The sequence below is a fragment of the Lithobates pipiens genome, unplaced genomic scaffold (genome assembly GCF_037356315.1).
Source record: "Lithobates pipiens isolate NorthernLeopardFrog02 unplaced genomic scaffold, aLitPip1_a1.2 Scaffold_19, whole genome shotgun sequence".
NCBI lineage: Eukaryota > Metazoa > Chordata > Amphibia > Anura > Ranidae > Lithobates > Lithobates pipiens.
The window spans coordinates 239922557-239938774 of record NW_027507764.1 but is presented as its reverse complement, the minus strand read 5'-3'; the positions used below and the strand labels follow the sequence as shown (position 1 = coordinate 239938774).

The window sequence follows — 16218 nt, the reverse complement described above, 5'->3', positions numbered from 1 at the left end:
GTACTCTTCCCACCTGTGGCATTCTTAATGATGTCATCCAACAAGGCTCCAAAGAGCCGCTCACCAAGAGGGGTAGATCTGTCAGGGCTTTTTTAGATGCCTGGTCAGCCGAGAAGCATTTTAAACTACTTAAGGACCGCCTCACGCCGATATACGTCGGCAGAATGGCATGGCTGGGCACGAGCACGTACCTATAAGTGCCCAGCCGTGGGTCTGGAGCGCGCCGGAGGCGGAGCGCTCCCAACCCGGTCCTGTGCTCCGTGACCATGGCTGCAAGACCAGCGGACCCGATTGCCGCTGGTGTCCCGCGATCGGGTCACAGAGTTGAAGAACGAGGAGAGACCTGTGTAAAAGAACCTCTCCACGTGCTTCCCTGTGTGGCTGTCACCGATCGTCTCTTCCCTTTTATAGGGAAGGACGATCAGTGATGTCACATGCCAGGCCATGCACCCTACAAAAAAAAAAAAAACACATAACGTCATACATAACACCTACACTGCCCCCTAGCGGTTAACTCATTCACTGCCAGTGTCATTTACACAGGAATCAGTGCATTTAAATAGCACCGATTGCTGTATAAATGACAATGGTTCCAAAAATGTGTTAAAAATGTCCGATGTGTCCGCCATAATGTCGCAGTCACAATAAAAATAAAAATAAATAAAAATAAAAACTGCTGATCGCCGCCATTACTAGTAAAAAAAAAAATATTAATAAAAATGCTATAAACTATCCACTATTTTGTAAATGATATAACTTTTGCGCAAACCAATCAAAACCAGTTAATTGCGTTTTTTTAACCAAAAATATGTAGAATATGTATCGGCCCAAGATTTTGCCTTTTTGTAAAATTGTCGCTCTATTTTTGTTTATAGCGCAAAAAATAAAAACCGTAGAGGTGTTCAAATACCACCAATAGAAAGCTCTATTTGTGGGAAAAAAAGGACGCTAATTTTGTTTGGGAGCCACGTCGCACAAGCGCGCAATTGTCAGTTAAAACTACGCAGTGCCGAATCGCAAAAAGGGGCTCGGTCCTTTGGTTGCAAATTGGTCCTGGGCTTAAGTGGTTAACCAAATCAGGCGCCTCAGCACCACTGCTGACACTGAAGCCCTGGATAACAGAGGGAGGTTGTCTAGGGCCGCATCACAAACGCACTTAAGGCCTTGCACTAACTGGTCTGCTAGTTCCACTCAGACAGGAGAAGCCTGTTTCTCCCCAAATTCACAGTGCAAATGTTTTTCCCACTCAATAGGTGTGTGCGACACAAGTGCAGAGGCCAGTACTGGTCGCATTGCTGACCCCCCGAACGGGCCACTGCCTCGGCCTTCCTGTCTGGGGACAGGAGATATATATATATATATATATATATGGACCGAAAAGGTCCGTTGCCGTCTACCCAATTTCTTGTATATGAACTTATCGAAATAAGTCAGATATGGAAACACCTTAGGTGCACAGGCTGGCTTATGGGACCCAAAAGGGGCCACTACCTCAGCAGGGAAATCTGCTGTGTCCTGAATTTTCAGGGTATCACGCACAGCTGTGATAAGTGCTCCAACAAGCGCTTTATCGCGCGCAGACGCGGACGGGGACTCATCCCCATTGTCCGATCGGTCCTGGTCAGCAGGTATTGACATACCTTGAATGACCCTTTTCCCATAATCCACTTGTTTTTAGGGCAGACAAGGAGTCTGGGGCTGAGTAATGCTACTCCCAGCTCAACTGCAACATCAGACCCATGCTTGTGAGAGTAACAGAAATGTAATAAAGTTTGTCACAAAGGGAGCGAAAAAGAAAACCGTGCACTAGAACAAAATATTATTCCAAAGTGAAATGACATGATCTACGGGTGAAAGAGTTGTAAATCAGAAAAGATTTGAGAGTAAAAGAATACATACAAGAGATTATTTTAACAATTGTGAGGATGAAACCTAAAAAGTCATGTCGATAAACAATAATTGAGAACATGTCAGGATGCCCTGTTGATTGAAATATGCTAGCAGGAGGATGGTTAGACTGTTAAATCATTCCCTGCATCTGGGGGTCATGCAACCTTGCAAACGACTATAAAGCTGCCTCATGTGTCTTGGGGTCACATTGACAGAAAAATGGTTCCAACTATGAATGCCCTGTACATTGTTCTGTGCCTCATTAAATAAAAAAACAAGTTTAAAAACTTGTATGTAAAAATACACATGCAAACTGTAGGAAAAAACTGACCTAACCATCCCATTTCCAAGACCTGTCACCATTTGTGCAAATGTTTGTTCCAGTGGTTTTTCTGACCCTTTCTGGTTAACCTAGAAAAGTAAACCAAAACAAAATCAACAATATTTCATGTATGTTTTTACTATTATAAATACAGCAGGTCTTACAAATAGAAGTTTAAGGAGGGGACGTTAACAGGCTGAATATAGAAATCAGTCAAATACCAGCTCATAAAACAACAACAGTCTAACTGTAATAAGCAAAACATCAGCTTTTAAATTTATTTGAATTTCAAACCTTAAAAAGGGTGACCGTTTCACTATTTAGCCGACCACTTGTAGTAAATATACTGTGAGCGGGCAACAGGTTGCCTGCACGGCATCCTACATGTATGAATGAATAAAATAGATTTAGTCCCAAGACAGAGCCTTGGGGTACCTCATTTACCCCCCCCCCCCCCCCCCCGACCAGTCTGCGCACACGTCATTTATCACCACCCTTTAGAAATGCCCTATACCAGTTTCTAGTCATGAAAAAACTCTATGGTCCCTACCCACAGAGTTCAGTTTGTAGATTAAGCATTTATGGGGAACTGTATCGAATGCTTTTGCAAAATCCAGGTACACTACATCCACAGGCCTTCCCCTATCTGGATGGCAGCTCACGTCCTCATAGAATGTTAACAGATTGCTTCGGCAGGAACGACCCACCATAAACCGATGCGGATTACTGCTAATGATACTGTTTTCATCAGCAAATTCTTGTATAATGTCCCTTATCCCCTCCAATAGTTTACATATTATTTATGTTAGGCTGACTGGCCTGTAGTTTCCAGGTATATATCGCTGCTCTTTTTTGAATATTGGTACCACATGGGCTTTCCTCCAATCAGCTGGTACCATTTGTCAATATGCTGTCCATAAAGATTAGGAATAATGGTCTGGCTATAACCTGACTGAGTTCTTTAAGGACTCTGGGGTGTAAGCCATCCAGCCCTGGTGATTTGTGTTAAGCTTTTCTAGTCTTTTCTGGACATCGGCTTCTGTTAGCCACAAGGATACATCCTGCAACGTGTTCCTAACAATACAGTCGTGGTCGGTATGCCCCTCCTTTTCCTGTTTAAATAACTATATTTATATTTACTTTAGTTAATATATACAGTGGTGTGAAAAAGTGTTTGCCCCCTTCCTCATTTCCTGTTCCTTTGCATGTTTGTCACACTTAAGTGTTTCGGAACATCAAACCAATTTAAACAATAGTCAAGGACAACACAAGTAAACACAAAATGCAATTTGTAAATGAAGGTGTTTATTATTAAAGGTGAAAAAAAATCCAAACCATCATGGCCCTGTGTGAAAAAGTGATTGCCCCCTAAACCTAATAACTGGTTGGGCCACCCTTAGCAGCAACAACTGCAACCAAGCGTTTGCGATAACGTGCAATGAGGCTTTTACAGCGTCCTGGAGGAATTTTGGCCCACTCATCTTTGCAGAATTGTCCCAATTCAGTTACATTAGAGGGTTTTCGAGCATGAACGGCCTTTTTAAGGTCATACCACAACATCTCAATAGGATTCAGGTCAGGACTTTGGCTAGGCCACTCCAAAGTCTTCATTTTGTTTTTCTTCAGCCATTCGGTGGTGGACTTGCTGGTGTGTTTAGGATCATTGTCCTGCTGCAGAACCCAAGTTCGTTTCAGCTTGAGTACACGAACAGATGGTCGGACATTCTCCTTCAGGATCTCTTGGTAGACAGCAGAATTCATAGTTCCTTTTATCACGGCAAGTCTTCCAGGTCCTGAAGCAGCAAAACAGCCCCAGACCATCACACTACCACCACCATATTTTACTGTTGGTATAATGTTCTTTTTATGAAATGCAGTGTTCCTTCTACGCCAGATATACTTGGACACACCTTCCAAAGAGTTCCACTTTTGTCTCATCGGTCCACAGAATGTTGTCCCAAAAGTCTTGGGGATCATCAAGATGTGTTGTGGAGAAATTGAGACGAGCTTTGATGTTCTTTTTGCTCAGCAGTGGTTTTCTCCTTGGAACTCTGCCATGCAGGCCATTTTTGCCCAGTCTTTTCCTGATGGTGGAGGCATGAACGCTGACCTTAACTGAGGCAAGTGAGGCCTGCAGTTCCTTGGACGTTGTTGTGGGGTCTTTTGTGACCTCTTGGATGAGTCGTCGCTGCGCTCTTGGGGTAATTTTGGGCGGCTGGCCACTCCTGGGAAGGTTCACCACTGTTCCATGTCTTCGCCATTTGTGGATAATGGCTCTCACTGTGGTTCGCTGGATTCCCAAAGCTTTGGAAATGGCTTTATAACCCTTTCCAGACTGATAGATCTCAATTACTTTCTTTCTCAATTGTTCCTGAATTTCTTTGGGTCTCGGCATTATGTGTAGCTTTTAAGGATCTTCTGGTGGACCTTACTGTGTCAAGCAGCTCCTATTTAAGTGATGCCTTGATTGTGAACAGGTGTGGCAATAATCAGGCCTGGGTGTGGCTAGAGAAATTGAACTCGGGTGTGGACAACCACAGTTATAGTATGTTTTAACAAGGGGGGCAATCACTTTTTCACACATGGCCATGATGGTTTGGATTTTTTTTCACCTTTAATAATAAACACCTTCATTTACAAATTGCATTTTGTGTTTACTTGTGTTGTCCTTGACTATTGTTTAAATTGGTTTGATGTTCCGAAACACTTAAGTGTGACAAACATGCAAAGGAACAGGAAATGAGGAAGGGGGCAAACACTTTTTCACACCACTGTATAAAAAAAAAAAAAAAAAAAAAAAGTGGTGATGAAATACCACCAAAAGAAAGCTCTATTTGTGTGAAAAATACAAAACTTTATTTGCGTAGTGTTGCATGACCACATAATTGACAGATAAAGTAGTACAGTACTGAATAGCAAAAAATGGACATGGAAGGGGTAAAATCTTCCGAAGGTCAAGTAGTTAAAGTGGAACTAAACTTAAATAATAAGAGCAGTAAAGATGTGGAACTTCTTTCTACAGTTCATGGTGTCAGTGGGGAGTGTAGAAAAACGTAAAAGCTTGAAAAAGTGCGTCTCTCAGTAAACACAATGTACAGAGATACAGTATCTCACAAAAGCGAGTACACCCCTCACATTTTTGTAAACATTTTATTATATCTTTTCATGTGACAACACTGAAGAAATGACACTTTGCTACAATGTAAAGTAGTGAGTGTACAGCTTGTGTAACAGTGTAAATTTGCTGCCCCCTCAAAATAACTCAACACACTAATGTCTAAACTGCTGGCAACAAAAGTGACTACACCCCAAAGTGAAAATGTCCAAATTGGGGCCAAAACATCGCTATTTTGTGTGGCCATCATTATTTTCCAGTACTGCCTTAACCGTCTTGATCAGAGTTCACCAGAGCTTCACAGGCTTCCACTGGAGTCCTCAATGAATACATCAGGGAGCTGGAGGATGTTAAAGACCTTGCGCTCCTCCACCTTCTGTTTGAGGATGCCCCACAGATGCTCAATAGGGTGTGGAGACATGCCATCGCCTCTTCCATCAGCTTCTTTAGCAAGGCAGTGGTCGTCTTGGAGGTGTATTTGGGGTCATTATGTTGGAATACTGCCCTGCGGCCCAGTCTCCAAGGGGAGGGGGTCATGCTCTGCTTCAATTTGTCACAGTACATGTTGGCATTCATGGTTCCCCCAATGAACTGTAGCTCCCCAGTGCCAGCAGCACTCATGCAGCCCCAGACCATGACACTCCCACCAACATGCTTGACTGTAGGCAAAACACACTTGCCTTTGGTCTTTGTACTCCTCACCTGGTTGCCACCACACACACTTAACACCATCTGAACCAAATAAGTTCATCTTGGTCTCATCAGACCACAGATATGGTTCCAGTAATCTATGTCCTTAGTCTGCTTCTCCTCAGCAAACTGTTTGTGGGCTTTCTTGTGCATCATCTTTAGAAGAGGCTTCCTTCTGAGACGACAGCCATGCAGACCAATGTTATGCAACATGTGGCGTATGGTCTGAGCACTGACAGGCTGTTCCCCCACCCTTTCAACCTCTGCAGCAATGCTGGCAACACTCATACATCCGTTTCCCAAAGATAACCTCTGGATATGACGCTGAGCAGGTGCATTCAACTTCTTTGGTCGACCATAGCGAGACCTCTTCTGAGTGGAACCTGCCCTGCTAAACCACTGTATGGTTTTGGCAACCGTGCTGCAGCTCAGTTTCAGGGTCTTGGCAATCTTCTTATAGGCTAGGACATCTTTACGTAGAGCAACAATTCTTTTTTCAGATCCTCCGAGAATTCCTTGCCATGAGGTGCCATGTTGAACTTCCAGTGACCAATATAAGAGAATAAGAGCAAAAACAACAAATTGCTCCCCATTCACATGTGAGACCTTGTAACACTAACGAGTCACATGACAACAGGGAGGAAAAATGGATAATTGGGCCCAATTTGGACATTTTCACTTAGGGGTGTATTCACTTTTGTTGCCAGTGAATTAGATATTAATGGCTGTGTGTTGAGTTATTTTGAGGGGGCAGCAAATTTACAATGATATACAAGCTGTACACTCACTACTGAACATTGTAGCAAAGTGTCATTTCTTCAGTATTGTCACATGAAAATATATAATAAAATATAATAGTTATAAGATTGTGAGGGGTGTACTCACTTTTGTGACATACTGTATATAAATTGGTAGCGATAAAGATACACATATATATATACACATATATACATACATACACACACACACACATTAAACTGGATAAACTGATGTTTATTTTAATCTTACAAACTATGTAACTATATGCAACTTAGGCAGGCCATACACGGTTCGAATCGAGTAAAGGCAGGTTGAATGTACCAAGTTGATTGGTTGATCAACTTGGGTACAACCCGCATCCGGGTATTACCTGCGATTATCGCTAGCGGCTCCTACTATAGTCGCTAGCAATAACAACTTTCTTCTTCCGGTGGGGATGGCCTTCCCCGCCCTTCCCCCGCTGGGAGAAGACAATGGCCTGGCAGGAGGGATTCCTGCATCAACACCTATAGTTGCAGGAAAGAAATTTGCTCAGTGTATGGCCGGCTTCAGTAACCTATACATTCAATCACAGCATACAGACAAACAGCGTCTAAGAACAGTCAGAACACAATGTTACTGTGGCTGCTCATGCACCTCTAACAGTTAATAGAGTCTCCCAACCCCTCCTACTGTAGGGAAAGCTGTCCCCACTGGGAGAAGACAGTGATTCTTGCTAGTGGCTATAACAGCCGCTTGCAAGAATCGCATTTAAAACCTGGCAGGTTGGTTGTACAAAAATTGATCAATCGATCAACTTGGTTACATCCAGCCTGCCCAAACATGGTTTGAATCTTCGAACAGTCTATGGTTGGCTTAACTTAAATCAGTGTTCCTCAACTCCAGTCCTCAAGGCACCCCAACAGGTCATGTTTTCAGGATTTCCCTCCGATGAAACGGCTGTGGTGATTACTAAGGCAGTGAAACTGATCAAATCACCTGTGCAAAATCATAGACAGCCTGAAAACATGACCTGTTGGGGCGCCTTGAGGACTGGAGTTGAGACACACAGACTTAAATGGCAACATCAAGTTTTCAAGAGAGCTTAGCTCACAGCACTCTATTATTGTTGGAAATATACAAGAGACCCCAGCTATCTCAAAATTTTGTAATTTAAAATTTACTTTTGTTTGATGGAGTAAAAAAAAAAAAAAAATAGGATTTTTGTACTCACTGTAAAACCGTTTTCTCTGAAGTTCATTGACGGACACAGCAGCTCTTCTTGACCTTAGGGTTATATCACCCCTTTAGGAGAGGACTAGGCAGAAAGTGTTAAAAACAGCAGCACTTGCACAGTAACGTCCAAGGGGCGGTCCTACTGGCTATAACCCCTCAACACTGCATCCAGCAGCTCAGTTCATCAAACACAGTACAAACATAAATAGGAGGGGCGGCTGCTGTGTCCATCAATGAACTTCAGAGAAAAGGATTTTACGGTGAGTACAAAATTCCTATTTTCTCTATCGTTCATTGACGGACACAGCAGCTCTTCTTGACCTTAGGGACGTCCCCAAGCAGTGTCAAAGAAACGAGGGGTGGGAACAGCAAACAACAATATCTCCATCCATAACAACGAGAGCTCCTCAACGGAGGAGTTGCAACCTTAGACAGCCGCCTGCAAAACCTTGCGGCCAAAGCAAGCATCCGAGAATGCGCTCACATCAACCTTGTAAAATTTTTTGAAAGTAAAAATGGACGACCAGGTCGCCGCCTTACACACCTGGGAAACAGACGATCGATTTTGGAAAGCCCAAGAGGCACCAATTGCCCTGGTAGAATGTGCCGTGACAGGAAAGGGAGGTGCCCGTCCCCTTATGGCATAAGCCTGAACCACAATCTCCTGATCCAGAGAGAAATGGTGGCCGATGAGACCTTCAGTCCCTTTCTCAGACCCGCCACCGATACAAACAGCGAATCCGACCTCCGAATAGGAGCCGTAGCAGACAGTTACACCCGCAGAGCCAGGACCATGTCCAAGGAATGCAAAGCCACCTCTTTGGGGTGTGACGGCCAAGGACATAAGGACGGAAGCACAATGTCCTCATTTAGATGAAAGAAACAACCTTTGGAAGAAACGAAGGCTGCGGATGCAGCACCTCCTTATCCTCATGGAGGATCAAGTAGAGACTTGCATGACAAGCCCGCCAACTCAGAAACCCTCCTGGCAGATGTAATGGCCACTAGAAAGACTACTTTCTGAGAGATTGTCAATAAGGGAATCTCCCTACTGTTTGCAAACGGCGGTTTCTGAAGCACCAAGAGCACCAGATTTAAATCCCACAGAGGTAGCGGTGGTCGAACCAAAGGGGCCACATGTCGAACCCCCTGAATAAACATACTCACCAATGAATGAGTCGCCAAGGGATGCTGAAAAAAGACAGCCAAAGCTGATATCTGCCCCTTAATGGTGCTTAATGCAAGTTTCTGATCCACTCCTCGCTGTAAAAACCACAGGATCCTGGAAACTGAATATGTATGTGGACGCCACCCCATCTCCTCACACATGGAGATGTAGTCCTTCCATGTACGATGATAAATATTCAGAGAAGATGACTTTCCTGCCCTCAATAGCGGATATTACCAAATCTGACAGACCTCGGTCCCTTAGCACCTGGCTTTCAACAGCCATGCCGTTAAAGCCATCGACGGTAAAGCAGGCTGAAGTACTGGACCTTGTGACAGAAGGTCCTCTCGCATCGGCAGTCACCAAGGAATATCCGTCACCATTCGTACTATGTCGGTGTACCACGGATGCCTGTCAGAAACAATGAACCAGACCGAGACAGAAGTACAATTAAATCACACTTGTTTATTAATAAAAAATAAAAGATAAATAAATAGAGTAAGCGCAGTCAAAGCAAAGCCAGAGTCCAGTAACCGTATCGAGTAGTCAGCTAGTCCAGAGTTCAATAACCAGATAGGGTAATCAGCCAGGCCAGAAGTCAGGGATTCAAGTGGAGCAACAGCAAGCAGGATAAGGAGCCAGAAGGGATGTCAGCAAGCCAGTCTTTAAGCAGAACTGTAGGAGATGGTTTCTTGTGATGTGATCAAGGCGAAGGCAGAGATGAAGTGAGCTGGACAGCTTTAAGTAGGCAGGTCAGACGAGCAAGATCAGCAACAGCTGGGTGACTGTGGAGAGAGATGAGAGCTGGCAATTAGCCGACAGCTGAGCAGCCAGCCCAGCCAGTTTGAGTGGGGGAAAAGCATAAATCAGTCGATAATGCCCCCATGGAGCCATCAACACGTCTGCCGTGTCCGCCCAGGAATCCTTTGACCTGGCCACAAACCTCTGTATCTTCCGATTGAGTCGAGAAGCCAGGAGATCCACAGCTGGCGTGCCCCACCTTAGGCAAAGGAGCCGAAATACATCCGGATGTAGTGACCATTCCCCTTGGTCCAGCATCTGACGGCGTAGGTAGTCCGCTTAGCAGTTTTTTATGCCCGGAATGTACACAGCCGACAGACAGCACGTGCCACTCGGCCCACCGCAGGATGTGAGTGACCTTCAGTGGTGCAGCCAAGCTCCTTGTTCCTCCTTGATGGTTTACATATGCCACCGCCGTGGCATTGTCCGACTGGATCCTGACCGGACGCTCCTGCAGCCTCTGTGGCCATGTGGAGAGGCACCGCCTGATTGCCCGAAGTTCCAGCACATTGATCAGCAGGCGGGATTCTTCCTAGATACACCAACCCTGGGCTGACTGTACGCCCAAAATCCCCCCCCAACCATTCAGGCTGGCGTCCGTTGTGATCCCCGGCCAATGAAGTGGAAGGAACGACTTCCCAGATGAAAGAGCCAGCGACCTTAGCCACCAGAGCAGGGAGTCCCTGACTAGCTGGCTCACTCTAATTTGACAATCCAGGGACAACGGAGATTTGTCCTATCTTGACAGGATCTCCTTTTGCAAGACATGAGTGTGGAATTCAGCATACGGTACTGCCTTGAAAGTGGCTACCATGAGACCCAGGACTCGCATGCAAAAATGCAGCAACGACCACCTGCGGGACACCAACAACTTCACCGCAGCTTGAAGAGTCTGCAGCTTGTCTAGAGGGAGAAAGACTCTCGCCTCCAAGGAGTCCAGAAGCAGGCCCAGTTACTCCAGGCATTGAGTCGGCACCAACACCGACTTCTGTAGGTTCAGTACCCAACCAAACTCCTGAAGCATTTGCATGGTGATTGCCACATCCTCCCTTAATTCTGAGGCGGAAGCTGCCCTCAGAAGGAGGCCATCCAGGTAACCAATGACTGCGATTCCTCACTGCCTTAGCAAAGCCAAAATTGGGGCTAGCACCTTGGTGAAGACCCTCAGCGCCGACACCAGGCCAAAAGGGAGAGCTACAAATTGGTAGTGCTCATGCCCGACCGCAAATCGCACCAATTCTGATGCTTGATGCATATGGGGACATATGCAAGTATGCGTCCTTGATATTCAAGGATGCCAGAAAATCCCCCTGATGGAATGCAGCAACCACTGAGCAAACTGATTCCATCCTGAACTTTCACAAAACTGTTGAGGGCCTTGAGGTCCAGGACTGGACGGACCCCTTCCTTCGTTGAGACTACAAAGAGATTGGAGTAGAATCCCTGAAACCTTTCCGGTGTCGGTACAGGTACTATGACCCCGCGCAACAGCAGGTCCTGTACTGCCCCGAACAGCGAGCCGGAAGAAGATGAAGGTTGGAGGGAAGAAAAATCTGCTTCGGAGTGGAAAAGGAGGGCCCTTGCCTCCGGCGTGGCTCCTTCCCTTTTCTGGCCTGTGGGAGTAACGTACTCTTACCCCCCCTTTTCTGGCCTGTGGGAGTAACGTACTCTTACCCCCTGTAACATTCTTAATAATGTGTTCCAGCGATGCTCCAAATAGCCACTCTCCCTGGAAGGGCAAGTCCGCCAGTGCTTTCTTAGATGCCTGGTCTGCAGACCAGCATTTCAGCCAAATCAGACGACGTAGCACTACTGTTGATACTGAGGCTCTAGAGAGCAAGGGGGCTGTATCTAAGGCCGCATCACAGACATACTTAAGGCCCTGCACCAACTGGTCTGCCAGCACCATGCAGACCGGGGAAGCCTATTGCTTCTTCAATTCACGGTGCAACAATTTAGCCCATTCAGTAAGCATCTGCGATATCAGGGCCGGGGCTAACACTGGCCGCAATGCTGACCCCGCCACGGTAAACATGGACTGGGCAACCACCTCGGCCCTTCTGTCGGCAGGGTCCTTGAAAGCAGGAGTCCCTACCACCGAAATCGTGGTTACCTTATTTAACTTGGATACTGGGGGGTCAACAATCGGAGGAGATGTCCATTTCTTCAGGAGACTCACCTCAAAAGGGGTAATGCACCGCCATGCGTTGCGGGACTGAAAAGGCCCACTGCGGTTTTCCACACTTCTTGTAAATAAACGTATCAAAATAAGTTGGGTAAGGAAACACCTTAGTCGTGCGGGCCGGCTTGTGGGACCCGAGAGGGACCGACACCTCTGCAGGTACCCCGCCGTATCTCTATATTTAGGGTATCCTGCACCGCTGTAATAAGTGCTCCTACAAGTGCCTTTTCCTGTGCTAACCCGGACACAGAGTCATCCTCACTGTCCGAACGGTCCTGGTCTGCATCCTCTGATACAGTAGAACAGGGGCCGCCTGTCACAGCGGGGCCTGAGTCTGAATCAGGGCTTTCCCCAGAAGACAGTGGGGGGGAGGGGGCATTTTTTACCCCCCTTGCCCCCACACGCCACTTCCACCCTGGCAACAAAGGCTTTCAGGACCGCCAACAGAGCATCCATAGGCACTGCAGGTGCAGAGGAACCAGTTGCAATAACAGGGATGTCTGGGGAAGAAGCACCAGCTTCTGACGCCATGCTGACCCACACTTGCCTGTCACCACTTAGGGACCTAAGGCAAGTCATACAAAAAGTCCACCCTCCAAGCTACCACAGACTGAGGAGCCCCCCCCCCGCAGGACTTACCACCCTGACCCAGGTACTGCGCTGTGCTGCTGCTGTCCGCTCTCCCCCGTTTCATCCATGAGGGGTCTGTGTGGAAAGTGCGCTGTTCTAGAAGGAAACAAGCACCTACAAAACTACCTGAGGCTACTAGAAAATGTCCGCCAGCTGCTTCAGCAAAAACATCTGAGGGCACCAAGGAAATGGCTGCCGAACTACTAGAAAATGGCTGAAAGGCAAAAAACTGGCTATGGCTATAAAAAAATGGGCGCGGCCCCAGGAAAATGGCCATGGGGCGCACGGCGCACCCCCACGTCCCCCACAGCACAAACGGCCCACCATGACCCAGAAACAGGGAAGAGGACAAGCGGACCCCCAACACCCAGCTCAGCCCCCTTCCAGGACCCAGAGACCCTCCCGAAGGACCCCTGGCCAGGTACGTTCTCCGCAAACCCATGTGCCCAGTCAAACAACGGCCCATAGTATGGGGAGGAGGGATGGGACAGGGAGAGAAGAAAGGGAGAGTGAAAGACCCCCTAGTCGACCTCCCAGGGAATACCAAGCTGCACCATCCAGGGGCATGTCGTGGCTGACCCAGTGCGTAGCTAGGGCCTGCTCACGGCTGTTGATTGTAGATCACAGGAATCAAAGATGCAGAAAAAATTAAAATTTCCCAGGACCAATGGCCCCACCAGGAGCCAGGTCCTTCTACACTAGGCAGAAAAAAAAAACTGAGCTGCTGGATGCAGTGTGGGGGGCTATAGCCACTAGGACCGCCCCCTGGGTGGTACTGTGCAAGTGTTGCTGTTTTTAACACTTTCTGCCTAGTTCTCTCCTAAAGGGGTGATATAACCCTAAGGTCAAGAAGAGCTGCTGTGTCCGTCAATTACATAGTTAGTAAGGTTGAATAAAGACACCAGTCCATCCAGTTCAACCTGAGTGTCTACAGTTGTCCCCACCACTGTACATTGCACACTCACATTGGTCCCTACCCTCAGGGAGTCCACAATCCAAGGTCCCTATTTATATACTAGGGCCAATTTTGGACAATGAATGATAGATAAACTCAATTTTCTTATCAGGTGCGAAAACAAATTGGCAGCTGCCTAAAGCTGGTCATAGATGGATCGAAATTCAGCTGGCTGAGCAAGGATAGACTAATTTCAAACCATTTGTGGCTACTCCATCCACTCGGAAAAAAAAGTAAAACCATCTATATGGGCAGCCTTATTATTGTGCAGTCTTTCAAACAAAGAATATCAAACTTGCAATAGGTTTAAGGCCTGGCCAGAGACTGGCAAAATTTTCAGTATGTTGTCATCCTTGGGCTAGGATCTTAATTAGGCAGCCCATAGAGAAGTCAGTTTTTTTTGTTCAACAAAAAAACTGACCTGATTTCCCCATTCACACATTTGAGAAGCTATTGTATTTTGACAACAGGGAGACTGTCATCGCGAAAATACACTGATCAGTGTTGTATGCAGTTGTACAGAAGTCGAATGGTAGACTGAACTCTGTACAACCACAGGGGCCAAACATAAGTTAAAATTCAGTAGGTCCAATCTTGCATTTCCGGCTTAAGACCAGAAAATAAACGCAGTTCCTGGGTGATCCTGGAGAGAAAAGAAGATTCAAAGATTATGTGATATCTTTGAAAGTTAATTTCTACTCCCCCCTAGTGCACTCTTCATGTGCTTAACATAAAAATATAAAAGCTACATTGGGACTGTTTTATTCCGACATATTCATGTTACTAATCAATTAAAAGCAAATCCACTTAAAGCACACACACATTAAGTATAAGAAGAAAGGCATACCAAGTTAACGATAACTTGTTTTCCATAACTAATTATCTGCGAGTCAAAATGTCGCTGAAATCCATCCATCTGCAGATGAAACAAACTCTGGGTTAAATAACAGAAATTACAGCTATAGCTAAAATAAATAATTATATTGTTTAATTTCATTATCTGAGACTGCATGCCCACTATAATGTTGCATAAACTTGCAAAACTGTGTGTTTTTTTTTATGGTACACTCAGTGAAGCTCACATATATATTAAAAAATCTGTCTTATATGCGAGAAACCTGATGAATCAGCTCATGCATCTTTTTTCACCAAAAAAAATGCGCCTGTTTTGCTGCATTTAAGGTGCAATTAACAATGAATGGCCCTGGAAACGCGACACACATTTTTTGCGTGTTTCATAAACACTATAGTGTGAATGCAGCCTTAGGCAGGTTGGTAAGCAACCCACAGGCTATGTTAGTAATCATATCTTGCTGCTGTGTGTGCTGGGTTTAAATCCCACTTGTGATCATCTTCATGGTGTTCATACAGTGTCTATACAAAAATATTTTCTTCCTTGAAAATGTTCATGTTTTATTGTGAAAGAACACTGAATCGCAGATTAATCCGCGTGGATCTTCACGAGCGCTAGTTAACCATTTTGGGGCACCCACCTGTTGATTTTCTTCCCCTTTGGGGTCTGGCTGAACCTTCGCCATGCAGATTTGCACTCAGATGATTACATGAGCTTGACATATACTTGTAGATTGCTTTAGAAGGCTGCTGTAATGTTATGTGTACAGTGGGGACGGAAAGTATTCAGACCCCCTTACATTTTTCAGTCTTTGTTATATTGCAGCCATTTGCTCAAATCATTTAAGTTAATTTTTTTCCTCATTAATGTACCCACAGCACCCCATATTGACAGAAAAACACAGAATTGTTGACATTTTTGCAGATTTATTAAAAAAGAAACTAAAACTAAAATATTACATGGTCCTAAGTATTCAGACCCTTTGCCATTTCCTCTGCCATTTCTCCTTGCAGATCCTCTCCAGTTCTGTCAGGTTGGATGGTAGACATTGGTGGACAGCCATTTTTAGGTCTCTCCAGAGATGCTCAATTGGGTTTAAGTCAGGGCTCTGGCTGGGCCATTCGAGAACAGCCACGGAGTTGTTGTGAAGCCACTCCTTTGTTATTTTAGCTGTGTGCTTAGGGTCATTGTCTTGTTGGAAGGTAAACCTTCGGCCCAGTCTGAGGTCCTGAGCACTATGGAGAAGGTTTTCATCCAGGATATCCCTGTACTTGACCACATTCATCTTTCCCTCGATTGCAACCAGTCGTCCTGTCCCTGCAGCTGAAAAACACCCCCACAGCATGATGCTGCCACCACCATGCTTCACTGGTGGCACTATATTGGACAGGTGATGAGCAGTGCCTGGTTTTCTCCACACATACCGCTTAGAATTAAGGCCAAAAAGTTCTATCTTGGGCTCATCAGACCAAAGATTTCTCACCATCTTGGAGTCCCTCAGGTGTTTTTTTTTTTTTTTTTTTTTTTTTTAGCAAACTCCATGCGGGCTTTCAGGTGTCTTGCACTGAAAGGCTTCCGTTGGGCCGCTCTGCCATAAAGCCCCGACTGGTAGAGGGCTGCAGTGATGGTTGACTTTCT

General features: G+C 45.7%; 1 protein-coding gene across 2 annotated transcripts in view; it reads right to left on the bottom strand.

Annotated features, from left to right (window-relative positions):
* The window catches only part of SACM1L (SAC1 like phosphatidylinositide phosphatase), a 226497-nt gene that overhangs the window by 76050 nt on the left and 134229 nt on the right, over positions 1-16218 (bottom strand). For both annotated transcript variants that reach the window (XM_077491838.1, XM_077491839.1), the window contains 2 exons: positions 14575-14643; positions 2222-2301 (listed from right to left, as the gene is read on the bottom strand). In XM_077491838.1, coding sequence (XP_077347964.1) covers positions 2222-2301; positions 14575-14643 — 149 coding nt within the window. The remainder of the gene's footprint in view (positions 1-2221; positions 2302-14574; positions 14644-16218) is intronic.